We start from the raw sequence: 23,365 nt of genomic DNA, 5'->3' as shown, positions 1-23,365 counted from the left end.
ATTAGTGACAAAAACGCAGAGAGGTTTTTACTTTGAGTAAACTGAAGTCTCCCTGAGGCCATCCATGCCCTAGTGAAAGTACAAGCCAGGCTCCAGGCCAGATTTCAGCAATCACCCTCCGGGGAGAGGCCCGCCTCCCTCTCTACAGCGAAGGGAACTGGTGAGGAGTCCTCAGAGTGGCCCGCGCGGAAGTGGAGGCTAGGTTAGGGGAAGGCTCAGAATTCTCCGAGGGAGGAGAAAGCCAAGGGAAGCGGTGGGACCGTGCTGCTGAGCCGCCGATCACCTGGAGGGGAAGGCAGGTTCAGGCTACGAGGTCCGGGGAGCCCGTCGCGCAGCCCCGGCACTGAGGACCCCAAGATCCCGGCTCAGGGCTGCGGAATTCTAGAAGGCGGTGGGCGGAGCGGGACTAGGCGGAGCTGTGCGCGCGCCCCGGAGCCCGAGGGGGGAGGTCCGAGTGCGGCGCGTGACGCGGGGCGGGGCGACAGCGGACAGCGCAGCGGAGGCCGCAGGCTCCAGGCCGACCCGGAGGTCCCGTCCCGCGGGGCGTGACGCCCCGCGTCCAGGTCGCGGCCCAGCTGGGGAACGGGCGGGGGGCGCAGGCGGGGGAAGGGCTTGGGTGGCTGACTCCCGAGGGCGGGGGCGAGGGAGGGAGGGACGGGGGGCGGGGCGTTAACTGAGACGGCGGCGCAGTTTCCCGCAGGCGGGGACTCCGGGGCCGCGGGCTGGGGGCCCCGGCAGCGTGGGGTACGCGCGGGGCAGGGTCCGGCGCGGCCCGGGCCTGGCTTCGACTCCGGGAAGTGCTGCCTGGGAGCGACACGCTGGCCACACCTTGCTGGTGGCGTCCCGGCCCGAGGCCCATCTGGGACCTCCCGGCACCCCCCACGCCCGCGGGTCCTGGGACGGGCAGCAAATTTTCCCAAGCCTCAGCTTCTGCTTTCGAGAAATGGGCGTAGTAACTGGGCCCGCAGGGGTCCTTGAGGAGGTCGGGACTAGGGCGGGGCACGTGGGAAGCACAGGTGCCTCTGGGGCCCTAACTCCAGGCCCCATCCTTGCGCAGTCAGGCTTCGCGCTAGACCCACGAACGGCAGAAACTAAGGGAGGCGATGCGACTGATAACGTGCGGCCAGAGCCAGAGACCAGATTCTGGACGCCTGGGTGAGGAGCTCTTCGTACCTAAGTCGCCTCTAACTCTAACCCAGTGACTTTTATTTGGCCTAGACAGTGCTTTTAGAGGTTGCCGACATTTAAAAACTGACAGGTTTCATTTTTTCGAAATTGTTTAGAGTTCCTTCTGAAAAAGCAGAAGACCTAGCCACACGGAGTTTTTCCCGTCATAGCGTTTTTGCACAAGGTGCAAGTACCTTATTTATTGTTCTCGGTCGTGCTGAAATGCTCCTGTCTGGAAAGGAGCCAGAGTGCGTGCCCACCCTCATTTTTGCTCGGATGGTAGGTTTAAGAAGGCTGTGGAGGGCTTCTTTGGCCAAGTGTCTATGGAAAATGAGAAGTCTCCTCAGAGACTCTACGTGTGGGAGAATATTCCCTCCCTCTCCCACCTGGGAGCAGATAAGGTCCCTCTGAGTGACAGTGTCTGGCCTTCCCTCCCCCACCTCACCCGGGGCCCCGGGGATCTCCTTAGAGATCTAGATAACCAGGCAAGATTCAGGCCAGGGTGGTGGCACTGTAAAGTTTCCAAAAACCCTTGTGCAATTCAGGTGTAGAGAGAGGAGGGTGTTCTTCGGGGCTGCTAAGTACCAGTGCCGGAGAGTGGTTTCGCTCTAACGGTAGAGAGAAGTAATGATGCCCTGACGCACTTCTCTGCCCGCTCGGCGCTAAATGCTTTCCTTGTACTCACTCAGTCCTCCCGGCCCTGCTGAGGTTGGGACAGTGGTTCGCGCCTCTCGCGGCGCCCCGGCTAGCCAGCCACTGCAGGCCAGGATTCAGCCCCGGGCAGTCTTGCTCAGGGTCCCTCCATCGGCTGTGCAGTGTCAGAGCTTTTCGAAGTGGGCTCTGGCCTGATGCCCAAGCAGAGTGGTGTGGGAGGTGTGCTCACATCTGGCTGCCAGGCCAACATGAGCAATTTGGGGAGAGGAAGTTGGTTTAGCCCTAGCCCCACCACTTAACGAAGCTGTGATGTCAAGTGTAAAATCTTCATTACGCCCCCAGACTGACAGTGAATTCCCAGCACTAAAATAACCTGACCACACCCTCCTGCAGAGCTCAGGCAACGGCGTGGCCTTGGCAAGGTGTGCCAGTTCACTGGGCCTAACAACTTAAAATTAAACAATTATTTTTTTAACCGGGGCGCGGGGGGGAAGGGGGAGGGGGTCTGGGGGGAGGGCCTTTTTATTAGCCCCTAAAGTCTTTTATTAATATTTTTATTACACTCTTTCAAATGTGTGTAACCGCTCCCTATTTTGGCGGCCTACTACGTGCTGGAAGAAGGCTCCAACCCCTCTTGTTTCATAAAACAGGATGAAGAGCCCCTGGCCCAGGTCCCTGGAAATCTGAGGGGTCCACCTCCTTGGTCAGGGCTCGTAACCAGTGTTGCCCCCCACAGGCCTGTGGGCACCCCCTCCCTCCCCTCCCCCGCCATGGCCCTGGTCAGCATCAACGAGCTGCCCGAGAACATTCTGCTGGAGGTGTTCACGCACGTGCCCGCCCGCCAGCTGCTGCTGCACTGCCGCCCCGTCTGCAGCCTCTGGCGAGACCTCATCGACCTGGTGACACTCTGGAAGCGCAAGTGCCTGCGGGAGGGCTTCATCACCGAGGACTGGGACCAGCCCGTGGCCGACTGGAAGGCCTTCTTCTTCCTGTGCAGCCTCCGCCGGAACCTCCTGCGGAACCCGTGTGCTGAAGGTGGGCCCGGGGCTGCCCGGGGCTGGCTCCCTCCCTTCCCTGAAACCCAGGGCCTTTGCCTCTGCGATTCCCACACTATCTGGAATGTTCTCTCACACCCCTAACACCGGACCACAGGCCCTTGGTTCCTCCTCATTCTCTGGGTTTCAGTTCCGACACCTGCCCTGGGCCCCCCCCCATGTGGACACCGTGCTCCCCCACATCTGTCCTGTCCGTTCCAGTCAGTTCCTTCCTAGCATTTTCGTAACCTGTAATTACCTGTTTTATCTCGTGGTTTGGGGCTTTTTTTCCCCCTTTGCTACAAACTTCAAGGTCCAGAGGCCTAATGGGTCTTGTCACCACTGTGCATACACCCAGTGTCCACAGTGATGTCTTCACATAGTCAGTGCTTGCAAAACGTTTGTTGAGTGAATGAACAAACTGCACGTTCACTTCTCCGTGTCTAGCTCAGTCTAAGCTGCCTGACATGAGGGTGTCCTCTGTGCCAGGCACTGGACTTCACAAATGTCATTATCCTCCCATTGTCCCCATGACCCAGAGGAAGGAAATGAGGATTTTCAGAGGTGACTGCAATCACCCTGTTTAACTTATGTTCTCTTGTACTTGCCAGGGTCTTTTTCCCTCATTGAGCACTTACGGCATACCAGGCACCAGGCTTCTTTTTGGGGCTATGGCAACAATTAACGGAGGCATAGTTTGTACACTTAGAATCCCTGTCGTGTCCATTTTCTCTCTTGATCCTCACAAGGACCCAGGGAGTTGGCCAAATAAGTAGGGTTGGCTCCATTTTATAGATGGGGAGTGTTAGGCCCCATGGTGAGGACCCTACTGAAAGATCCAGAACCGCCCAGTTGCCCAGGCCTGGTCCTGACCGATGAAGGCCCTCGGGCCCCTCTCAGAGGCCCCATAGGCAGTGGCCCAGACACTCAATCTCTCCGCCTGCCCCAGATTCCACTCAGAAGCTGCCCAGCAGGGCCGCCAGCTCAGCTCACACGGCTCCACAGAGCCCGCCTACAGCCCTGACTTGCACTGCGTTGCGGGCCGACAGCCGTCAGTCCAGCCTTGCTGCCTTGCTTGGATCTCTCCTTGGGCCTAAGCTCGGCACAGCCCCACTCCTGGATTTCTGTGTTATTCCCCTGTTTCTCTCCTGGCAGGCCCCAGGCACCTGGGGAATAGGTGTGGGCTCCTAGTAGAGGGAGCAAGAGAGCAATTTGGAAAAGCTTCCTTGGTGATTGTTCCGGAAAGCCTTGGTAGAGTTTTTTTAAGGTCCTCTCAGCTCAGTCTGAAAGGGCAGACCAGAACCTGCCAAGCCAACCTGGTGGGGATCATGAATACGGGGTTACCACGTGCCACCAGCACCAAGGATGCCCACCTTCACGGTTATCCCTCCCTCCCTGGGAAGAGGGGGGTCCGAGCTGGCACAGCAGCAAACCCAGAAAATCGGTCCTTGGGCCCCCCTGGATCTTGTTACATAGTTAGGGTGTGGGGGAAATGTCAGTCAAGTAAGTGGTCTGCGTTGGGACAAACTGACATTAGTCATTAAGAACAGAAGTGTTATCACTTCATAACTTCCTGTTTTGAGAACTGAAACTCTGGTATTTCCCAGAGCTCCTCATACATGAAAGAAAGGAAAGGCTAGTTTAGAATTTCTGGTAATACCGTTTGTTTGGTTCCCCCCCCCCCCAGCTTCATGCTAGGAGTCAAGACAAAGTGGGAGGGAGGGGGTCCCAGATCAGAACTGATATGGTGGGGACAGGTGGAAATGTGTTGGAGGAAGGGCACTCTGTAGGGGTGCTCCAAGGCACAGTTGGGGTGCACCCTTGAGATGTGAGCGTGAGCAGGCCCTACCGACCTCAACCCCCCCGCCCCCCAGCCCAGGTGGGCAGGACCGGACCGGACATTGACACAGGGGATCTGACCTCGGCTTCTGTTTCTCCCTAGAGGATATGACATCCTGGCAAATTGACTCCAATGGGGGAAACCAGTGGAGGGTGGAGAGCCTCCCTGGAGACCATGGCACAGATTTTCCGGACTCCAAAGTCAAGAAGTACTTTGTCACATCTTTTGAGTAAGAGAAACCACTGAGCTGGCGGTGTGGAGGGCGAAAAGGGCCAGGACCCCTTTTGCCAAATTTCAGGCCTAAGTGAGGGCCTCCCTGTGCAGCTGGAGGAGGGTGGTTCCCAGACGGGCTCAGTCTCCTGCTTTCCTAGGGCACGAGTACTCAGTGGCCAGGATTAGTAGCAGTGGGGGCTGGGAGCCGCTGGTGATCAGGGCAAGGCAGAGGTGTCCGCACGCTTCCTCGCCTAGGAACGGGAGTTCCTGGAGGTGCCCTCATTGGGGCTCTTGAACTAGGATCACATGCCACCTAGGCACAAGTGGGTCAGAGCCCCTGCGCGTTTCTCATAGGCCAGCGCCAGCCAGAGGCAGCGGTCCTGCAGCAGTGCGGGGACACTGCTGGGTCCCGGCCATGCAGAGCACACCAGGAACGTGAGCCTTTCCTTCTGCTCCCCAGGATGTGCCTCAAGTCCCAGCTGGTGGACCTCAAGGCCGAGGGCTACTGGGATGAGCTGCTAGATACCTTCCGGCCTGAAATCGAGGTTAAGGACTGGTGAGTGGGGCTCGGGCCACGCTCTGCATCCTTCCCTCTTCTCCTACTGAGAATACCTATCGGCAGGGCCCACTCTGTGCCTGGCGGCGTCCTAGGGTAGGGGCTGCCCCGGCAGCCAGCACTTGCTCATTCCGCACCTCCTGGCCTTCCCGCCACCCTACATCAGCAAATGTTCTTTTCAGTTTACAGATGGGGAGACTGAGGCCTACAGATAAGTTGTCACAAACAGGTAGTAGAGCAAGAGGCAGCAGGACCCAGCCTCCCTGGACCTCGTTCCCACGCCTTCCACCCGTCTGCCTCCCCTCACCCCTCACTAGCCCCTCACCGTGCATCCCTCAGCTCTTTCCCAGGCTCCTGCTCTGTGCTCAGAGCTGTGCAAGGCTCTGGCTTCGCCCGTAGCAGAAGCAGGACCCCAGTCCCAGCCAGGCCCCAGGCCCATCACTCTAAGGGTAGGCGGTGGGGTTTGAGAAGCATGCAGAGCTGCAGAGGTGTGGACAGCAGGGCTGAGTGGAGGGTGAGCTCTGTACCAGCCCCCACCACACAGGCCACCCCTTGAATCTCCCACTGAGTCCCCAGTCTGATCCATTGTAACGTACAGGTGGCACAGCTCCCACGGCCCAGGCCTTTATCTCTGCAGAGAGCCTCTTGCTTTGTTAAGGGGAAGTCTTCACTGGACACCCAAAAGGGTTGCCACTTTGCTCTGATGTGGCCCTGCATAGAGAGATGGCTGACCCCAAGGGCACAGGAGGGTCCAGAGAGCAGTGAAACCAGCTGGGCCTCAGGGGCAGAGCAGGGAAATCCAACTCAGAGCTCCAGTCTCTGGGTCTGCTGCCTGCCCGCCTCCAGGGCCACCTTCTTTCCGGGGGTGCACAGTCCTGAGCCCCACCCTCCCCCAGGTTCGCTGCCAGAGCAGACTGTGGCTGTACGTACCACATCCGAGTCCATCTGGTGTCGGACAACTACATTGTCCTGGCCTCCTTCGAGCCCCCGCCTGTGACCATCCATCAGTGGAACAATGCCAAGTGGACAGAGGTGAGGCCTCACCTGCGTGCCCTCACCACTCACTCCTCGGAGCCCCTGCCTTCCAGCCTGGGTGGCTCTCCCCTGCAGGACTTGGCACCTCCCCTTCCCCTCTCCAGTGGAGTGATCACCCCATCTTGTCGCCTCCCCAGTCCTGGTGATCATCACTTCTTCCTCTCCTCTCCTCCCAGGTCTCCCACACTTTCTCGGATTACCCCCCAGGGGTCCGCCACATCCTCTTCCAGCATGGGGGCAAGGATACCCAGTTCTGGGCAGGCTGGTACGGGCCCCGCATCACCAACAGCAGCATCATTATCAGCCCTAAGATGACCAGGGACCCGGCCCCCTCCACAGCTCAGCCTGAGACCATGCAGGGGTAGGAGAAGGCTGCCCGCCTCCCCTCCTCACTTCATCTCCACCGGCCCTTCTGACACTCTGTCATCTGCTGGCCATTCATCCGTCCTCTGTCTGGGCCAGTCGACTTCCAAAGGTCCCCTCCAGCTCAGCCTATAGTGGGCAGTGAGGGCCCCTCCCCCGGGAGCGCCTGCCCCAGTTCCAACCTTGAGCAAACCCACGTTTGTGGTTAATTCCTGCAATATACTCTGACATTTTGTGACAATAAATGTTTTCAATAAAACCAGCCTGGGGTTGGGTCTAGTGGTGGGAGCCCTTAGCACTTTGGTAGAGAAGCAGCCCCTCCTCCCGGGTTAATTTCGTTTCTCCTGTCCCTCCCAGTCCAGTTAGTGATAGCCCAGCTCAGCCCTTGGGGCCCTTTATTGAAACAACTCACAGCACAGTATTTGAGACACAGACAGTGTTGGCCGGCCAAATCCCAGGAGGCTAAGACAGAAATCAAGGTCCAGGCATCCTTCCCTGTCCTCCTGGGGAGAGTTTCTCCGCGAAGGCAAGCAGACCTGAGCAGCGCCGCGCTGGAGGGTGGGTGGTCTGGACACACAGGCAATAAGTGCACTTGGAATCAGGGGAGCCCTACAGCACTGCCCGAGGCGGGGGGCCCCCAGTGTCCAACAGTTGCAGCGTCCACGGTGGGGGCAGGCGCACCCTCAGCTGCTTTTATGAGCTCGCTCTTCCACGTACAGCTGCATCTGGTAGACAGGGACACACAGCCGAGGTCAGGAGGACGGCCAGGGCACGTCCTCGGGCAGGGCCACAGGCCCCTGGCACACACGTCTCTGCCTAAGCTTGGGGTCGTGTGGCGCAGCCGCCAGTTAAGAGAAAGGGAGTTTGGAGCCTTACACGGCATTCCCTGGTCATCTCCTCTGAGCCTTGAGCCACGTGTGAGCCTCTGGCAAGGGCTCCGCGTACCTTCGGTAAAGCCGACCAGGTCCCCGTGCGGCTCACCTTTAAAATGTCTGACGTCATCGTTTTTAGTGGAATCAGCCGGGGGTCGTGCATGTGGACATCCTGCTCATCCGCCAGGATCCAGGGAAAGTCCTAGGGAGGGGCCCAAGGGAAGGCGGTAGAAGGGGGCTGGACCGTGGCCTGCCCTCACTTCGCTACCCCTTCCCTCCCCAGAGCTGGGGTCGTCAGGCTTCAGGGAGGAGCAGAATCCCTAGGGAACTCCCAGCATGACAGACACCCGGGTTCGTCCCCGAGAGAGGCCAAGTCTACGGATGCGAGCTGGGCTGAGAACCCAAGTGACCTCACCAGGCCCAAGCACCGATTCTGAGACTGGTGGGCAAAGCCCCCCCCGGACCCTGAGCACTGCCGCTGAGCTGGCAGCCCCAGCACACGGCTCCACCCTCGTCTCCGTGCTGAGTGCCCAGGTGGGGCCATGACAAGCGTGTGGCCACACAGTTAACACATAAGAAAAAGCCACCGGATGCCAGGCGCTGCCGTAAGCAACGTAATGAGCGCACTGTCGGCGACACCCCTGCCCACTCACAACTGTGGCATCTGGTTTTCAGAGTCTCCAGCTGGGTCTCCCTGCCCACCTTCCCTGACCAGTCTCCTCTCACCTTGATGACCTGAATCTTCTCCATGTTACGAGTGGCAGCCTCTCTCGTGTGCACTAAGACCGTGAAGGTACAACCTAAAGAGGCGAGAGTTTGGTCGAGGCCAGGCCACCTCGTGCCTGCACTGGGCATAGTCTCTTCCCACCCTCCCTAGCTCGGCAGCCCCCCCAAAGGAGAAGAGTGGAAACCAAATGCAAGGACAAGAGACGGTCAGTAGGGAGACTGAAGCCAGGTGGAAATCAGGGTAGCTTCCTGGAGGAGGTGGACTCTCAGGTTCTAAAAGGCAGGAAGGAAGAGAAGTGGCTTGCTGCAGCCAAGTAGGGACCTGAGAACGCAGACCCAAGCCAAGGGAGCCATGCACATGCCCGAGGACAAGGGCATGGGGGTGAGCACACCTGGGGGGTTGTGGTCCAGAACAGCATCACATACACTGATCTTCAGGATGAAGGCTCGGAGCAGCTGCTCCACATGAGACAGCAGGGAATCTGAGCTGGAAGGAGAAAAGGAGGGTCTCCCATCACACTGGTGCCCCTCCCACCAGCAGGCAGTCAACCCTGGAAGCAGACCTGGGGGTCCAGAGCCCCTCTCTGCTTCTGAGTGTGTTGGTTTCTAAGCACCTGGCTCCCTATCTTGTCTACACAGTTAAAATCATCTAGGGAGTTGAAAAACACTGTCGAGTCCCATCCCAAACTAAGTCCGAATGGGCCAGAGGGAGCACCCGTAGGTCCTTCTAATATGCAACCTCGTCTAAGAACAAGGACAAAGCCCAAGCCTCTTCATACCCCAGGACACCAAGCCAGAAAGAGAGAGGGCTTGCCCAAGGCTACACAGCAAGTGGGGAAAGACTCTGGCGCCCCTGACTGGAAGCCAGCAACTGACCAGCCAACACATTTGCCCAAGGTCAGCTTCTGGTTGCCTATGGACTGGACATAGACTGGGAAGGCAGAAAACTGCGTTTGTGTCCTGGCTCTGCCACCATTTGGGTCACCTTAGGTAGCTCATGTCATCTCTCTGGTCCTTGTCCATCTGTAAAATGACGTCGAGACTAGCCGTTAAGCAACACTGTGATTTTCCAGGTTGGACATCACAGAGGTTACATGGAGAGCACTGGGTGGCCAACCGTGGCTCAGCTGCTAACAGGCCTTGTTAGGATAGCGTGCCTTGCCATTCTCCTCTTTACCAAGCTTCCTGGAGGAGGTGAACTTTCAGAGGGGTTCTAAAAGGCAGGAGGGAAGACAGGGAGCTTGGTGCAGCCAAGGAGGGACCAGAGAACGCAGACCAAGCCAAGGTATTCAGGGGCTGCCCTAAAGAGGTGAGCGTGAGGGCTGTTTCTAGAGACTTCACACCAGCCAGCCAGGATCGCAGGGAGAGGCAGCTTACCTGATGGACAGCAGTGGAGGCTGGGTGATTTCAAAGACGAATTTCTCCACTGGGCGGTGCTCTTTGTCCAAAATTACTACCACCACTTTCTCCACATCATTCTGCAACAACAGGAATCCCCTACTCCAGAACCGGGTAACCCACACACCACCGCCACCTCCCTGCCCAAGGAAGGATGGGAAGGGCACACTCACAGCCCCGCTCAGCTTCGAGGCTGAGGGTCCCTGAGAGCCCAGAAGGAGGTTTGAGAAGTTCAAGTAGGCACCCCCTGACATGAGTGGTACAGACTGAGAGGGAAGAGGACCCCTGGGCCCCATGGGGGTACATCTCAGAGAGCAGGACAAGATAGAAGGAGGAAACCCTGACAGGCCAAGCCCAGACAGAACTTGGGGGCGGGGAGAGAAACAGATGTGGGAAAAACCCAGAACCCTCTGGGGCAGGCAGGCCCCACCCAGCCAACTCCACTAACCAGGGCTCCCGGGCACAGCACACACTGATGTGGCTCATACGACCTGAGTTTTGTCCCTGGGCGGGGGTGGGCTCCAGGGTATAGGAGACAGGCTTTTGGGTATAGAGTCATGGGGACCCCGCACGGTCCCAGCATCACCCCATCCTGGAGCATTGGAGGAGCAGACTGGGGGTGAGGTGGGCTGGGGGACTTGGTGCCCTCACCTTCTCCAGGAGTGGCTTGACACAGTGCAAGGTGTCCTGGATATACTGGTTCAGCTCCGGGTGGCAGGACATCTGTGCACAACCCCATCATGGCTCGTGAGGCCCGAAGCACCAAAGGGGAAACCACCCAACACCCCTCTAGGAGCCCGGGGAGGGAGGCCAGCAGTTCCCTGGGGCTCCCCACCCAAGACACTGACTTCCATCATGGGGCTAAAAATTGCAGATTATCCAGAGAGAGGGAGGAGTTCGAAGAATTTAGTCTCAACATCACCACTTAATACAGCATTGGGGGTTTCTAACATGGGGTCCGTGACTCCTCCAGGGGCTGAGAAGTCCCTAAATTGTGTGTATTTGGGCACGCAGGCATTTTTCCCAGAGAAGGGATCCAAAAATCTAATCAATTTTCAAAAATGAGAAATCTGGAACTAAGAGCTATGTGGCCTCAGGTAAATCACTTAACTTCTCTGAGCTTTACTTCCTTCATCTGTGGAAGATCTCCTAAAGACAAAGTGAGGAGTGAGATAAGCACCCAGGACACAGCAGGTGCTCAGTAAACGCTATTCTGTGTTCCTTTTCCTTGTATATCCTTCAAGCTTCCACCACCTTCCAGTACTGGGTCATTCATTTATTCTAACATTTACTGAGTGCTTCCTAAGGGGCTGGCACTTCTAGAGAGTGGGGATGGGGAGCACATATTTACGGCTTTGTCTGCCTTTTGACCTAAGACAACCCATTACGATGAGGGCAGAGAGAAGGTACCAGAGGTTTACAGGAATCGCCTTCCCAAAGCAACCACTCACCAGCCTCAGAGGCTCTTTTAAATACAACTGTGCTCCAAGGGCAACTCGGATCCCAGGGCCTGGTCCCTAACTTGGGGCAAGGGCAACTCCAAGTTCAGAGGGGATGGAAAGAAAAGTCACTGCAGTAGGGGTGGGAGGCTGTCAGGCTGTCAGCTGAGGCTGGGAATTGGAAGGCAAGGCCAGGCTGCTATGGAGTGGAGGGGGAGAGAGGGGCTGAGCCTGAAAGTGGAGGACGGTTCAAAAATTCACCCCCTACCCTCTTTGAGGTTCTCAGGTGACCCACTACCCCTAGCCCAGATGTGGGGGTTCACCTGGACAGGCACGTTGTACTTCTTACGCTTCTGGAAGATGCCCACCGGGTAGACCTCGCGCACGTAGAGGATTAGGTGCACGGCCACCTCCAGGAACTCGCAGAGCACGTCGGCCACCACTACGAGGGGACAGAAGCCAGTGAGCTGGGAAAGCCCGCCGGCTCAGGCCCTCCCTCGCCCCCCACCCCGGGTCCACAGGCTCCGCCTCCCTACCTTGACCAAAGTTGAGGTCCTGACGCGTGAGTGTGGTCATCTTTACCGCCACCTAGGGGGTGGGGCAGGAGTGGGGGCTAGTTCCAACGGGCCAGGCAGCCGCAGGGTCCGCCCGCCTCCACCGCCCCTCCCCTCCGTCTGGAGGGAATGCGGGCAGGACGCCCCCCCTTCACACAGAATCACGGCGGCTAGAAAGGACCCCCCCACGCTGGCGTCATAGCTCAGGGACATCAGCTGCGCCCCGATCAGCTTCTGTCTACTGGCCCCCTCGCCCTGCTGCCTCGGTGGGTAGGAAAGGCCAGAGCTGCGCTCGCAAAAAAGGGCATAGCCACAGAGGGAACGGCGGGTAGCGCAGGCCCGCGAGCGTAAAATGGGACGCGCGGAGAACGAAACTAGGCTGGAATAAGACTCCCCCCGCTCTGCCTGGCCGGAAACCTCCTCGGAGGGAAACCCGCCCCTCTCCCCTCCCCCGGTACCGGCTCCGGCCTCGGGGCTCGGCCCCAGCGCTGGGAACCACCGACCCAACCACTCGCGCCTCCCGCTCAACCAGCGGCCTGGACGCCGCTCCGTGACGTCCCCGGCGCTCGGGCAGGTCCTAGTGACCGCCTCCGGCCACGCCCACTTCCCCGCGCAGCCAACCGTGGGGGCGGGAGGGAGCGGGAGGGAGCGGCGGCCGGGGGGCGGGGCCTGGGAGGGGCGGGGCCCGACCTCGGCGCCAAGATCTCCGGGCCCTGGAAGGCCGAGCCTGCGCCGCGCCGCCTCCCTTCGGTTTGGGGTGCGCGCGAAAAAAGACACCTTTGCAGATATCTACGCATTTTGCTCCCCAGGCCATTTTTCTCGCTTTGGGAAGCTCTGAGAGGGGGAGGTTAGGTGTTGCTGGTGAGGACCAGGTAGAAGGCACAGCTGGGGACTAAAGACAGCGACATCTGCTAGCTCCAGAGTCACCGTCTCCGGACCTCAGCTGCCCAACCGAAAGCGAATCCGCCGGCTCCGGGGGCGGGGACAGCGGAAGACAGGGTGCACCAGGGACGCCCCCACTCCCGCCCCCACCCGGAAACTAAATGCAGCCTGCGTTTACCTCCCAAGAAGATAAAACCTCCCGGGCCCAAGCGTCATAGCGGTAGCGGCGCTTTATAGGGCGCTGGCCGTGTGTCAGGCACCGGGCTAAGTGTGTCAGCGGATGATGTCACTAAATCCTCAAAACAAGTCCGTGCGACAATTACTATGATTGTCCCCACTTTACAGTTGAGCGAAACGAGGTTCAGAAGGATGAAGCAACCTGTCCGAATCACACATCTATGGAGGGAGGGGATGCGTGGAGTTGTTCTCCACCACTACACTTTACAGTTCTGGAATCCCTTAGAGACACGAACTCTGGAAGGGCTGAGAGGCTCCTGGGATATAATAATAGTAATATTAAAATCATCACTAACACAGATTGAACCCTTTATCTGTCAAGCACTGATTTCTTTAATTCCCTCATTAACCCTCAGAGCTAAGCACCCATTTTCCAGCCCCACTTTATAGATGGTAAACAGGCTCAGAGATGTTCCCTAATTTGCCAAAATCACACGGCCGGTATACAAACCCAGTTCTGACTTCTAATCTGACTCCAGAGCCTCAACTCATTTTCAGCCGCTTTATTCTACAGATGGGAACACTAAGGTCAGAGAAATTGCTGTGAAATTATAGGCAACAAATCATGCCCAGAAGCCTGGGGACCTTATCCCTGACCTCCAGGGACATAAGAGCTTGTTAGGAGTCATGCCCACCTGTGGGTACACAGATCTCGCCAGGAATGTTTATTGGTTACAGCTCAGTATTGGAGACCTGTCCCCCTTTCCACTCTGGATGCCTTCAAACCTGCATTTGCCCACTTTTGATGGGGTGAAGGCAGGGGAGAGGATAAATAACTTGGCCCATTAAGCCAGGAATACAGTAAAACATTTCTCAGAAGCAGTCCTTGGAAATCTGCATCAGAATCCCTGGGGAGCCCATTAAACACCTGGAACCCAGGCCTCGACCTATGGACCAGTCTGGGCACAAGGCAGGGTACTGGCCCTTTAACAAGTTCCCAAGGGGCCCCGATGCCAAAAAAAAGTATAGCAGTCTGGGCTGTTCCCAAGGAAAGTCTGCATTTCATACCATTTCCATGCTTACCCCAAAGTGAGAGATGATTTATTTCAAGAATTGATGCACCTAGCAGTCCATTTTGGGCACAACAACCCTTCTCAAGACTCGGGGACCCTGCCCATGTCATGCCATGTAGGAGAAGACCATTTGCACACAGAGCCAGCTGAGCAGCTCACTGGCTTATAAACAGCATCCTCTGGCTCCTTGAGATTTCATCATTGTGGATACTTTGGCACTGGAGAAAGCGAGGGTCCTTCTTTGCCCCTCTCTGGGGCTGTTCAAGCAGCTTTTTTCACTAGCAACAGGAAGTGGCAGTCGTAGGGGGGACAATTCCTTGTAAAGGGTTTCTTAGGACTGGATCCAGGGTGGGAAGTTCAGAGTCCAGCTACTCCTGTGGGTGGCCTCCAGGGTACAGTGTGAGCAACGTGGGGACTCATGCCAGGCCCCCAGCCTTAGCCCCCTGCTCTGAGAAGACACAGTGCAAGCCACCTGTAGGTCTCCTGACCCACAGAGCTAAAGCACTTCAAAGAAAACATGGAGGACATACGACCCAACACTCAACATTTTTCAGATGCAGAAAGCGAGGTCCCAAAAGCCTTTGTTTGACACCGGGGCACCTGCCTTGTCAGCTAGAAACCCATGGACAAAATGCCTATGTTTGGGGCTTTGAATTCAAAGCCAGCCATCAACAGAGGAAGGCAGGCCGGGACACAGATGAGAAGGGATTCAAATTGATCTCCCCCCTAACCCCAAAAAGGCCTCTGTCTCCTCGTTTGTGAAATGAACAGGCTGGACAGATGTTCCCTAAACCCCTGACAGCCTTGAGTTCCATGGGGGCCAAGAAGCTGGAGAGGGGCGGGGGGCTGGGGCGGGGGGGGGCTGGGGAGGGGGGCTGGGGCAGGGGGAGCTCTATGAGGACTCATCTGTCATTTTTATCCATAGGGCTCTGTGGCATCTGGGTTTCTAGATCTTAAGCACATCAGCATGATGGATAGTCTTGGGACCCAGATTACATTATGGGGTTAATTTATTACATTTTTTGAATACCCATTTGCTGGGAGACTGTTTTTCAAAGTTATTTGCATATTTTTCACCATAATGACAATATGTAGGAGGGCATCTGGGAGGAAAGGATGGATGTTTAGGAGGAGAGAGAGAGCTTATTTGCCAACTGGAGCAGGTCCCTGAGGGTCTGCAATGAGGACAGAAAGAAAATCACTCCCAAGAGACATTTAAATTGAAACCAAGAGAAGTAGGCAAGATGTAACAAAGTCTTGCAAAGACCAAGGCCTTCATGGGCAAAGGAGGATTCCTGGGGTCCCCTGAACAAACATGCAATGAGTGAACTGGGTAAAACAACGGGCAATGAAGTGTCCAGAACCCTAAGATGCTTCCAAAGTCCTCCCAGGCTGATCACAAGACACAACATTCGTCTCATCCCACTTAAGATCCTAAGACACCAAACACGGGGGGGGGGCAGCCACAGAGAGTCAGCCACATATAGCCTGGTGACAATCCCACTGGTCCCCCGCTGCTCAAGGACCCAGCCAGTTGGTACACCACACCGCCTTAAGCAGAGACCCAGCCTTGTTCATTCTTTCGGTCTGGCACCTCACCCAGTGCCCGGCCATACCGAGTTCTCAGTGAGTGCGTGCAAATGAACTCATGAAAGACCGGAGAGAGGAAGTAATGGTGCACAGTGACTCGCTGCCACTTGCCCCACTTGAATCCTAACTTACTCTGGATGAGAACAAAGACCTGGGATTTCAGTACCTGAGCTACAGGTGGCGGTGCGCAGAGAAGAGCAGCTTCCAAAAATGAAGCAGGAGCTGGGGGAGGCTCACTACGTGCCCCCTCCCTGCACCCACCAGGCAAGGCTGCTTCTGTGCCTGACACGCTGCTCCTCTCCCCACCGCTGCTCCTTAGCCAGCTGGGAGGCCCTTCCCTCATCTGTAAAATGGGGTAATGGTAGGATCAATTCCATAGGGCTGCGGGATGGGGTGGGCGGGAAACAAGTAAGATATTTGTAAAAATGCAAAGTCCACAATGCGTGGCACATAAATTCTCAGCTGGTGCTGTTATGACAACGAGATGAAGAGCTACATGTGCGAAGCCCCTAGAGCAAGCACTCAGCAACCAGCCGCCAGGCTTTTCAAAACCCTATGTACAACACCCTCGGCTGCACCCCCTTCCCCATTTCCAAAAAGGCAGCCCCCAAGGTGCCCTAAGGGAGGACACGCATCCCCATGGCCAAGATGCCTAAAGACAAGGGACCTCGGCCCACGCGCAGCTCCTCCCCGCCCTACTCTGGCCTTCCGAGCTGAGGCCTGACCTACATGGCTCCCCAGATCCTCTGCTGACCTCAGGCCCAAGCCAGGAACCTGCCCTTAGGCCAGCAACACTGGGTGCTCCCAGCACCTCGGTCAGGGCAGAGCCCACTCATGCCATCCCCTCCCCGGCGTTTTGCCGACTCCCCAATATCACTGAACCCTTGTCGGTCAGAAGGACCTTACAAATCATCTCTGCTTAAACTAAGAACCTCCACCCAGAGACACAAAACGTCTTCCACAATTTCAGGGGTTCCTGGGCCCTCTGAAGTCATCCCAGACCACAGGGTAAGAGCCCTTGATCCAGCGTGACTGCCCCCTTTTTTTAAATAACTGCTTTATTGAGATGTATATCACAAACCATAAAGCTCTCCCTTTAAAGTATGCAATGCAGTGGTTTTTAGTAAGTTGTGCAGCAATCAGCACTAATTCCAGAACATTTTCATCGCTCCAAAAAGAAAAACCCCACACACAGTAGCAGTCACACCCCCCTTCCTCCCCTTCCTCCAGCCCCGGGCAACCCCTAGACTACTTTCTGTCTCTACGGGTTTGCCTATTTTGAACATTTCGTATAAATCATACAACATGTGGCCTTTTAGATCTGGCTTGTTTCACTTAGCATGTTTTCAAGATTCATCCACATTGTGGCGTGTATAGGTATTTCACTCTTTTTATGGCCAAATAATATTCCATTGTATGACTCCACCACATTTTCTTCATCCACTCATCAGTCAATGGATATTTGGGTGGTTTCCACTTTGGCCATACAACTCTGGGGAAACTGAGGCCCAAAGTCACCATAACCACGATGGGATAGGAGTCCAGACCTCTCCTAACACCTGTCTTTTCCCACTGCATCACTCTGGAACAATCCAGAGAACAGAGAGCATGACAAAAGATCGCCCCACTGGTGAACAGCCAGAGCAGCAGCCTTTGAACCACAGTCCGCAGGGAATACCTGGCCACAGTTTCATTCCTGAAAAAGAGAATCATGCCCACAGACACCCCTCTCATCCAAGCCACCATCACCTCTTCCCAGCCACACTGGGAAGACTTCCTGTCTCCCCACTTTTGTCCTTGCCCTACTGCAGTCTATTCCCAACTTTAGGAATTGGAGTGAATTAATTAAAGCCTATCAGGTCATGTCTCTACTCTGCTCAGAACTCAGTCCATCCTGGTGCCCATCAGGCTAATAATATGATAATAACAATAGCACTTAATTTTTCTAGAGCATTTGCCATGAGGCCAGGATCTTAGGAACACTATCTCCCTACAAAGGCCATCGCACTTAATCCTTGAACTCTAAGAGTCAGGGATGATGATGAGCTCAGAGAGTTCAGGCGCCTTGCCCAAGGTGATCAAGAATGGCATCAGCAGATAAGCCCACGCATCTGGCCTGACCACAGAACGGAGCTCCTAAACCCCGGAGCCGTGATTGCGACATTCTACAGGAAGAGGAAAACAGTCGAAATGGAAGCCATTGGACGAGCTCTGGGCGCCAGGCAAGAGAGCCGCTTCTCGATCGCGGGGGTTCCGCCCCACCGCTCTTTGATCTTTGCAGCGCCTGTGGCCCCACTGACCCCGCCGTGAGTTATGGGGGCCGCGGGACTCATAACACAGCATTCCCGGACTCCCAGGGTCGTCGGGACGCGGCGCCCCGCGCGGTGATGGATGAGCCGCCCCAGGGGTTGGCTTTGTCCCGGCTGGGTTGGGCTGGGGAGCATCAGACGGACTTTGGACGGGGCGTGGAGAGAGGAAGACGGCGTGTGTGTGTGTTGTGTAGAATTGTATTTCTCCTTTCCCTCCCGGGGGGTGAGGGGGAAACAGCAGTGCGGCCGTCAGTGCCCGGGATTCCCACATGGTAACGTTTGAAGACCCCCTATACCCCTACATCGAAGAGCGACCTCTCCTAGAACCCCGCCCCCCCGCTCCGCGCACTTTTCGAAGCTACAAAGGCCCCGCGGTGCCCCGTCCCGCCCTCCTCGCACCGGGCGTTTCTTCCGTCCCATTTGACAGCCTGGGCGGAATAATCCTTTTGGGGACTGGCCGGCCCCTGCCCAGCCAGACGCGGCCGCAGCTGAGCGCTCAGCTCCGATCCATTGTTGGGGTCCGCCAGAGACCCCCTGCCACGGCCCTTTGTCGCCCGCTCCCGGCGGGGCGGCTCCAGATGCGCCACCGCTGCCCGCGCCCCGCCCGTCCCACGCGCGCCGGGCAGCGCCGAGGCGGCTCTTACGCACCGGGAGGAGTGGGCCCGCCTCGCCCGGTGCCCGCACGGCCGCCCGGCTGCGCCCGCCTTTGTCTGCCTCCTTTGTCTGCCCCGCGCCCTCGCGGCGGCGGCGGCTAGGCCTCTGGGGAGCGGGCCCGGAACGCCGAGCGCAGCTGGCGAGGGCGCGCTGGCCGGGAGCGCGCGGGGCCCGGGCCGGGCCCGGAGCTGCCCCTCAGCGGGGGGCTAGCGGAGCCCGCTCCAGCCACCCCTCCCCCGCCCCCTCCCCGCGCGCCCGCCCCCTTCCCGCGCGCCCGCCCCCTCCCCTTCCCTCCAGCCCCACTCAGCCTGGGCACATCCTCCTGCCGCCCGCGCATCTCTTCGCGCGGTCTCCGCTTCGCGGCTCGGCCCTCCGCTGCGCTCGGCTCCCGCAGGCGCTCGGCCCCCAGCCCCTCGGCCCCGCGCCCCTCGGCCCCCGCCGTGCCGGCCGGACAGGTAAGGCATGGCCTTGGCCCGCCCCTGGCCCCGCCCTCCCGCCTCACCTGGTAGCGGGCCCGGACAAAGGTGGGCTACCTGGCGCGCTTAGGGGCGGGGCGCTCGGGGGACTGTGGCCGGAGGTGAGGATCTCGCTTTCTTCCCCGCCCGCCCCGCCCTCGGAGCCGTCGGTCCGTGTGTCCGCCGCCTCCGCTCCTCGCAGAGTCTCCGCTCGGCTCCAGACTCTGCTCCCTGTCCCCGCGTCCGCCCACCTTCCGCTGGACGCTCACTTTTCTACGCTCTGACACTTTGCCTCGCGTGCGCCCTTGCTAACCCCCCCCCCCCTCCTTGCCTTCTCCCTCTGGGACCGCGTCTCTCTTTGTCTCTCTGTCTCTGAGTCTCTGGGTGGTCTCCAAGGCGGGGGAGTGGACTGGGGAGTCCGCCACCGCTCGAAGAAGCTTCGAAGACTCCCTGAGCTCCGGACAGAGCTGGCAGGCGTGTCCTCCTGCCCCTTTCGAGGCTGCCCCGGGAAGCGAAAGTATTTCGGGGGGAGGAGGTTCTGGGTGCGCCCCTGCCGGCACAGCCGGTGGCCCCGCGCCCGGGCCAGGTCCGCGCCCTTGCAACCGCGACGGCCCCGGCTCAGGCCCTCTTCCTCCCCATTGGCTTTTCTCCATTCGCGCACCCGGGTCTCAGCCGCCTCCGGGAGCCAGGAGCCGAGGTTAGAGACGTGAGGGCTCTTGGGTTTCCCGCCAAGTCTTCTTGCTTTCCTCCACTGGGTGTTCCCTCGGCCTTAGCCTCCATCTGGTCTCCTGCCAGGTGCTCTCCTCCACGCTGCCCTCCTCCCAGCCTGTGGCACGCCAGAAGTGTCCCGGTGCAGATTCAGCACCATCCCTCTGGGTTCGGGCAGACAGAGGCCTTGGGAGTGATCTTGGACAAAGGAACGCATGTCTGTGAGCCTCAGTGTCCCCTTCATAAAAGGGGGATAATAGCACCTATCTACAGGGACATGTGTTGGAACAGTGGGAAAAAAAAAAACAGATTGGATGCCGTCACAGAACACACTTGGGGGCCATGGGAGAGGCTTCAGTCCCTGGCTGGGGTGGGGATGGGGGGCCACAGCAAGGGGGAAATGGATCCCCAATTCGAGCTTAGAGACACTGCAGAGAAACGGCACTGTGGCCCCCTCCCGCATGGGGGTCACAGTTGCAGCCCCCTGCCCATTACAGGGTTCCTGCTCTCATAGGTACTTTTCTCTCTTCTCACTCCTCCTCTCAGCTTATCCTAAAAGCAGCTTAAAAATCAGGGTGAAAAGGGTCTCTGCTTCCAAAATGAGGTGAGTGTCGCTGTGTCAATGTTACCAACAGCTGGACATTCATCATGAGACATCCATGTGACACATTCCCAATTCTGAACCTCTGTCTTGCCCCGATTTCTTTTTTAATGGCACGAGCTCACAAGCCATTTCCTTTCCTCTGGGGGCATTGTCTTGCTGTATCTTGGCTCTGCTGTGTAATTGCCCAGACCCTCTGACCATCATAGCATCTCTGTCCTCATAACAGGTGACACCCCCCTCCCAGGAGTCCAGCAGTGACGGGGGGGGGCCAAGTGGCTTCATGAGGGTCCCTTCAGCAGAGGGAAACCTTCTCCCAGCTGGCAAGTTCTAGGCTCCCCTGGCTAAGTTCTGGTTTTCAGCCCCAGCCAGGGGTGGCAACCTGAGCCTTTCTCTTTAGAGAGGCAAGGGTAGGACCAGGAAAAGAGGCTCACCCCCATCCAGCCTCCTGCCCATGATCCTGCCTAGCAGACAGGCCCAGCTTGGGCAACCCAGGGCCCTCCTGCCGTCTCTGCCTCCTCCGGCCATAGCCTTCCTCAGTAAAGCTGGCTCAGCGGCCCCCCCGCAACCCCTCAGAAATCTGCTCAGAGCCTCCTTGCCCCTCACCCACCTTCTCTGCCTTCCTCCTCACCACTCAATCCACCCCCTCTCCCCAGCCCTAAATCCTTCAAATGGCTCCCTGTTGCCACTCAATTAGCAACTCTACCTGCCTCCCACAACACTCTCATTTGCATCTTGGGTTTCAGCCACCACTGAGGGCTGAGCATCTCCACGAGGCCTTCCTCTGAGCTTTAGCCAGGGCTCTTCCCTCCATCTGAAATGTCTCCCCTGCCCTTCTTTCAGTCAAAGCCTGCCATCCTTGTGGGCCAAGGTCAGCTCTCCCCTCTCCCCCTCTTGTGGGAAGCCGTCCAGCTCCCCCTTGCCTCCCTGTCTCTCTCGGTCTGCCCTTCCCTGGGCAGGGCTGGGTCCTGTTCATTTGTGGTCCCAGTACACGCAGTAGGTGCTCCGTGCACACGTGTTCTATCCAATGGAACCCTTGGTCAAGGGGTTAGGAGTGAACTGAAAATTGCAAGCCACAGGTTATCCAGGGTTGGCCCTGGAGCAAAGGACCATAACTGGGAAGGTTGGAGGGGAAGCAAGCCACCTGGAAAATCCCCGTGGTACTAGAGTCTCTTCATCCTTCTGGAAGATGAGGATGATTCCTGTGCCTGGTTATAGACAGGGTAGCGATTGCCCAAGCCCTGCAGAATGGGTTTGAATCCCTGCTGATGGCTTCCTAGCTCTGTGACCTGGAGGGAGTTCCTTCACTGGTCTCAGCCAGGAGTGTGGGGGAGCAGGGATTTGCATCCTGGCCTCCCTGATTCTACAGTCTGGGGAGAACAGGAGCTCCCTCCAGAGAGGGGTCCTGGGCATGTTCCCAAGGGCAGGTGTCCTATGGCCATCCCTATTCTGGCCCTTCCAGGTGACACATGCCTCTCTTGCTGCTCCAGCCCCTCTGCCTGTCTTCTGCCAGCCCTTCCTCTTGAGGGGGCCATTTGACCACCAGAGCACAGGCCCTCCCCAGGAAGGACATGGGAGGGTGGTTTCTGAACCTTTGCCACTAGAGGCCCTGCCCCTCTCCACCCCCGGGTCCCAGCTTTGGCAGCTCTCTGAACCACAACGCCATGGTCTGGCATTAACCGTGTTGTACACGTTACTGGATGGGTGTGGGGGTACAAGGCATAAGGGCCCTGCTAGAATCCAGAGCAGTTGCGATGAAGTCATTGTAGAAACTACAAGTTTTTCGAGGCTCTCTCTGTGCCAGGCTCTAGGTTACAGCCCCCCACATGAGCCGTCCTTGAAAGTCACAGCACCCCTACTGGTGAGGGTCACTGAAGGTAGTAGCATGAGGAGTGCTCAAAGACCCTGCCTTTGGAGTCAGATAACCATGATTTCAAGTCCCAGCTCTACCACTTCCTCTACCGTGTGACCTTGGGCAAGTCCCTCAAAGCTTTGACCCGATGTGGAGTTCTTTTTACCCGCTTCAAAGGGCTGAATTAGACAATGTGCACAAAGCTCTGGGCCCCAGTTAGTAAACAGGCCAATAAATGATACTCAAAAAACACATTCCTCTTTCAGATGTGGGACTGAAGCCCAGAGAGGTTAATTGACTTGCCCAGGGTCACCCAGCTATGAAGTGCTGGAGCCAGGATTCATCCCCAGGCCTGCCTGACACCAGGTGTCTTTCCACCCCATACTGGCCTCTGCCAGAGCCAACAGCAAGCATTTTGTCACTTGATGATTAAGTGGCAGGGCTGACCAAGCAGCAAAGAGGTGTTAAATTGTCTGGGTACCAAGATAATGAAGTTTGGGGAAGAGGGGGGCCAGAGGATTGCTTGGGGAGGGAGGAGGGGTGGCTACCTATAATATAGGGGGCAGAACTCTGGCTCAGGAGGTGGGCCTGGGACACTGGGAGAGAGAAGCACAAAGCTCAGAGCCTCTGGAAGGGGGTCTCTCAGGGGCCTCCCAATTCAACACCCCTATGTAGGTTTTTTGAGGTGTGAGGCCTTGGGGAGTTGCGAATTCCCAAGGCTATGGTTGGAAACTATGTAAGCAGATGGGGCCGCCCCTGTGGGGAAGCCAAACCTCATTTACCCAGACAATGGTGCTCTCCAGGCAGGCCGGGGCCTGTCCTGCCCCACCCCACGGAAACCATCGATCACCCCAGTGAGGACTGAGGACAAGACCACCTGCGCTTGCCCCCCTACACACACTGACACAGATACACAAATGCTTCCAGGACCAACCCCTCTCCCCACCTCCTCTTGCCACCCACTCTCTCTCTCCCTTCCCCATAATAACGAGGGCTATTGCTTATTTCACTGGGACTGCTGACTTTATAGACCTTTACTTTTCCTCCTCCTCACAACGCCTGGCATTTTACAGGAGAAGCAACTGGGGCTCAGAGAGGTTCATTAACTTGCCCAAGGTCACACAGCTCTTCCCTCTAGGCTCCATGGGGCCCTCCCATGGCTCCACTTCATGGATTTGTGCTGCCATCTGTGGTTTGAATCAGTGCTAGTTAG

General features: G+C 57.5%; 3 protein-coding genes across 9 annotated transcripts in view; 2 read left to right on the top strand and 1 right to left on the bottom strand.

Moving 5' to 3' along the window:
- Nucleotides 1-149: 149 nt before the first annotated feature.
- On the top strand, nt 150-7,124 carry FBXO6 (F-box protein 6). Of its 6 annotated transcripts, none has more exons than XM_087858692.1 (7): nt 150-299; nt 1,062-1,155; nt 2,472-2,856; nt 4,798-4,924; nt 5,369-5,464; nt 6,361-6,496; nt 6,676-7,124. In XM_087858692.1, exons 3-7 carry the CDS (start codon nt 2,592-2,594, stop codon nt 6,862-6,864), a joined length of 813 nt encoding a protein of 270 aa, XP_087714818.1. In that variant the 5' UTR covers nt 150-299; nt 1,062-1,155; nt 2,472-2,591; the 3' UTR covers nt 6,865-7,124. The 6 variants fall into 6 exon arrangements, with proteins under 6 accessions (XP_087714818.1, XP_045632820.1, XP_045632818.1 ...); XM_045776864.2 differs by lacking the exon at nt 150-299 and adding an exon at nt 348-563 and having other exon boundaries at nt 2,558-2,856; XM_045776862.2 differs by lacking the exon at nt 150-299 and adding an exon at nt 348-563.
- Nucleotides 7,125-7,240: 116 nt separating this feature from the next.
- Nucleotides 7,241-12,454, bottom strand: MAD2L2 (mitotic arrest deficient 2 like 2). Its single transcript, XM_045776865.2, has 9 exons — nt 12,310-12,454; nt 11,834-11,885; nt 11,621-11,739; nt 10,510-10,581; nt 9,838-9,938; nt 8,853-8,947; nt 8,461-8,534; nt 7,844-7,936; nt 7,241-7,587 (listed from the first exon to the last, which is right to left on the bottom strand). Exons 2-9 carry the CDS (start codon nt 11,871-11,873, stop codon nt 7,546-7,548), a joined length of 636 nt encoding a protein of 211 aa, XP_045632821.1. The 5' UTR covers nt 11,874-11,885; nt 12,310-12,454; the 3' UTR covers nt 7,241-7,545.
- A 5,263-nt stretch (nt 12,455-17,717) lies between these two features.
- DRAXIN (dorsal inhibitory axon guidance protein) overlaps nt 17,718-23,365 on the top strand; it is a 28,832-nt gene continuing 23,184 nt past the window's right edge. The window contains exon 1 of one of the 2 annotated variants that reach the window (XM_087858316.1): nt 17,718-17,879. In XM_087858316.1, coding sequence (XP_087714442.1) covers nt 17,764-17,879 — 116 coding nt within the window. In that variant the 5' untranslated portion in view covers nt 17,718-17,763. Of the gene's footprint in view, nt 17,880-18,857; nt 18,992-23,365 lie in introns of those variants that run through there. The other variant, XM_087858317.1, reaches the window with a different exon arrangement.

This window comes from Ursus americanus, chromosome 33 (genome assembly GCF_024610735.1).
Source record: "Ursus americanus isolate L20-20 chromosome 33, mUrsAme1.1.p, whole genome shotgun sequence".
NCBI classification, from domain to species: domain Eukaryota; kingdom Metazoa; phylum Chordata; class Mammalia; order Carnivora; family Ursidae; genus Ursus; species Ursus americanus.
This window is presented reverse-complemented; position numbering and strand designations above follow the sequence as displayed.

Excerpts from the sequence above, each read along its gene's own strand:
- FBXO6 (XM_087858692.1), top strand. The coding sequence starts at position 2,592 with ATGGCCCTGGTCAGCATCAACGAGCTGCCCGAGAACATTCTGCTGGAG. Across the intron at positions 5,465-6,360 it reads GAAATCGAGGTTAAGGACTG|GTTCGCTGCCAGAGCAGACT; the intron begins GTGAGTGGGGCT and ends ACCCTCCCCCAG. Across the intron at positions 6,497-6,675 it reads ACAATGCCAAGTGGACAGAG|GTCTCCCACACTTTCTCGGA; the intron begins GTGAGGCCTCAC and ends CTCTCCTCCCAG.
- MAD2L2 (XM_045776865.2), bottom strand. The coding sequence starts at position 11,873 with ATGACCACACTCACGCGTCAGGACCTCAACTTTGGTCAAG. Across the intron at positions 11,740-11,833 it reads GGACCTCAACTTTGGTCAAG|TGGTGGCCGACGTGCTCTGC; the intron begins GTAGGGAGGCGG and ends GTCCCCTCGTAG. Across the intron at positions 9,939-10,509 it reads TCAAGCCACTCCTGGAGAAG|AATGATGTGGAGAAAGTGGT; the intron begins GTGAGGGCACCA and ends CTGTTGTTGCAG.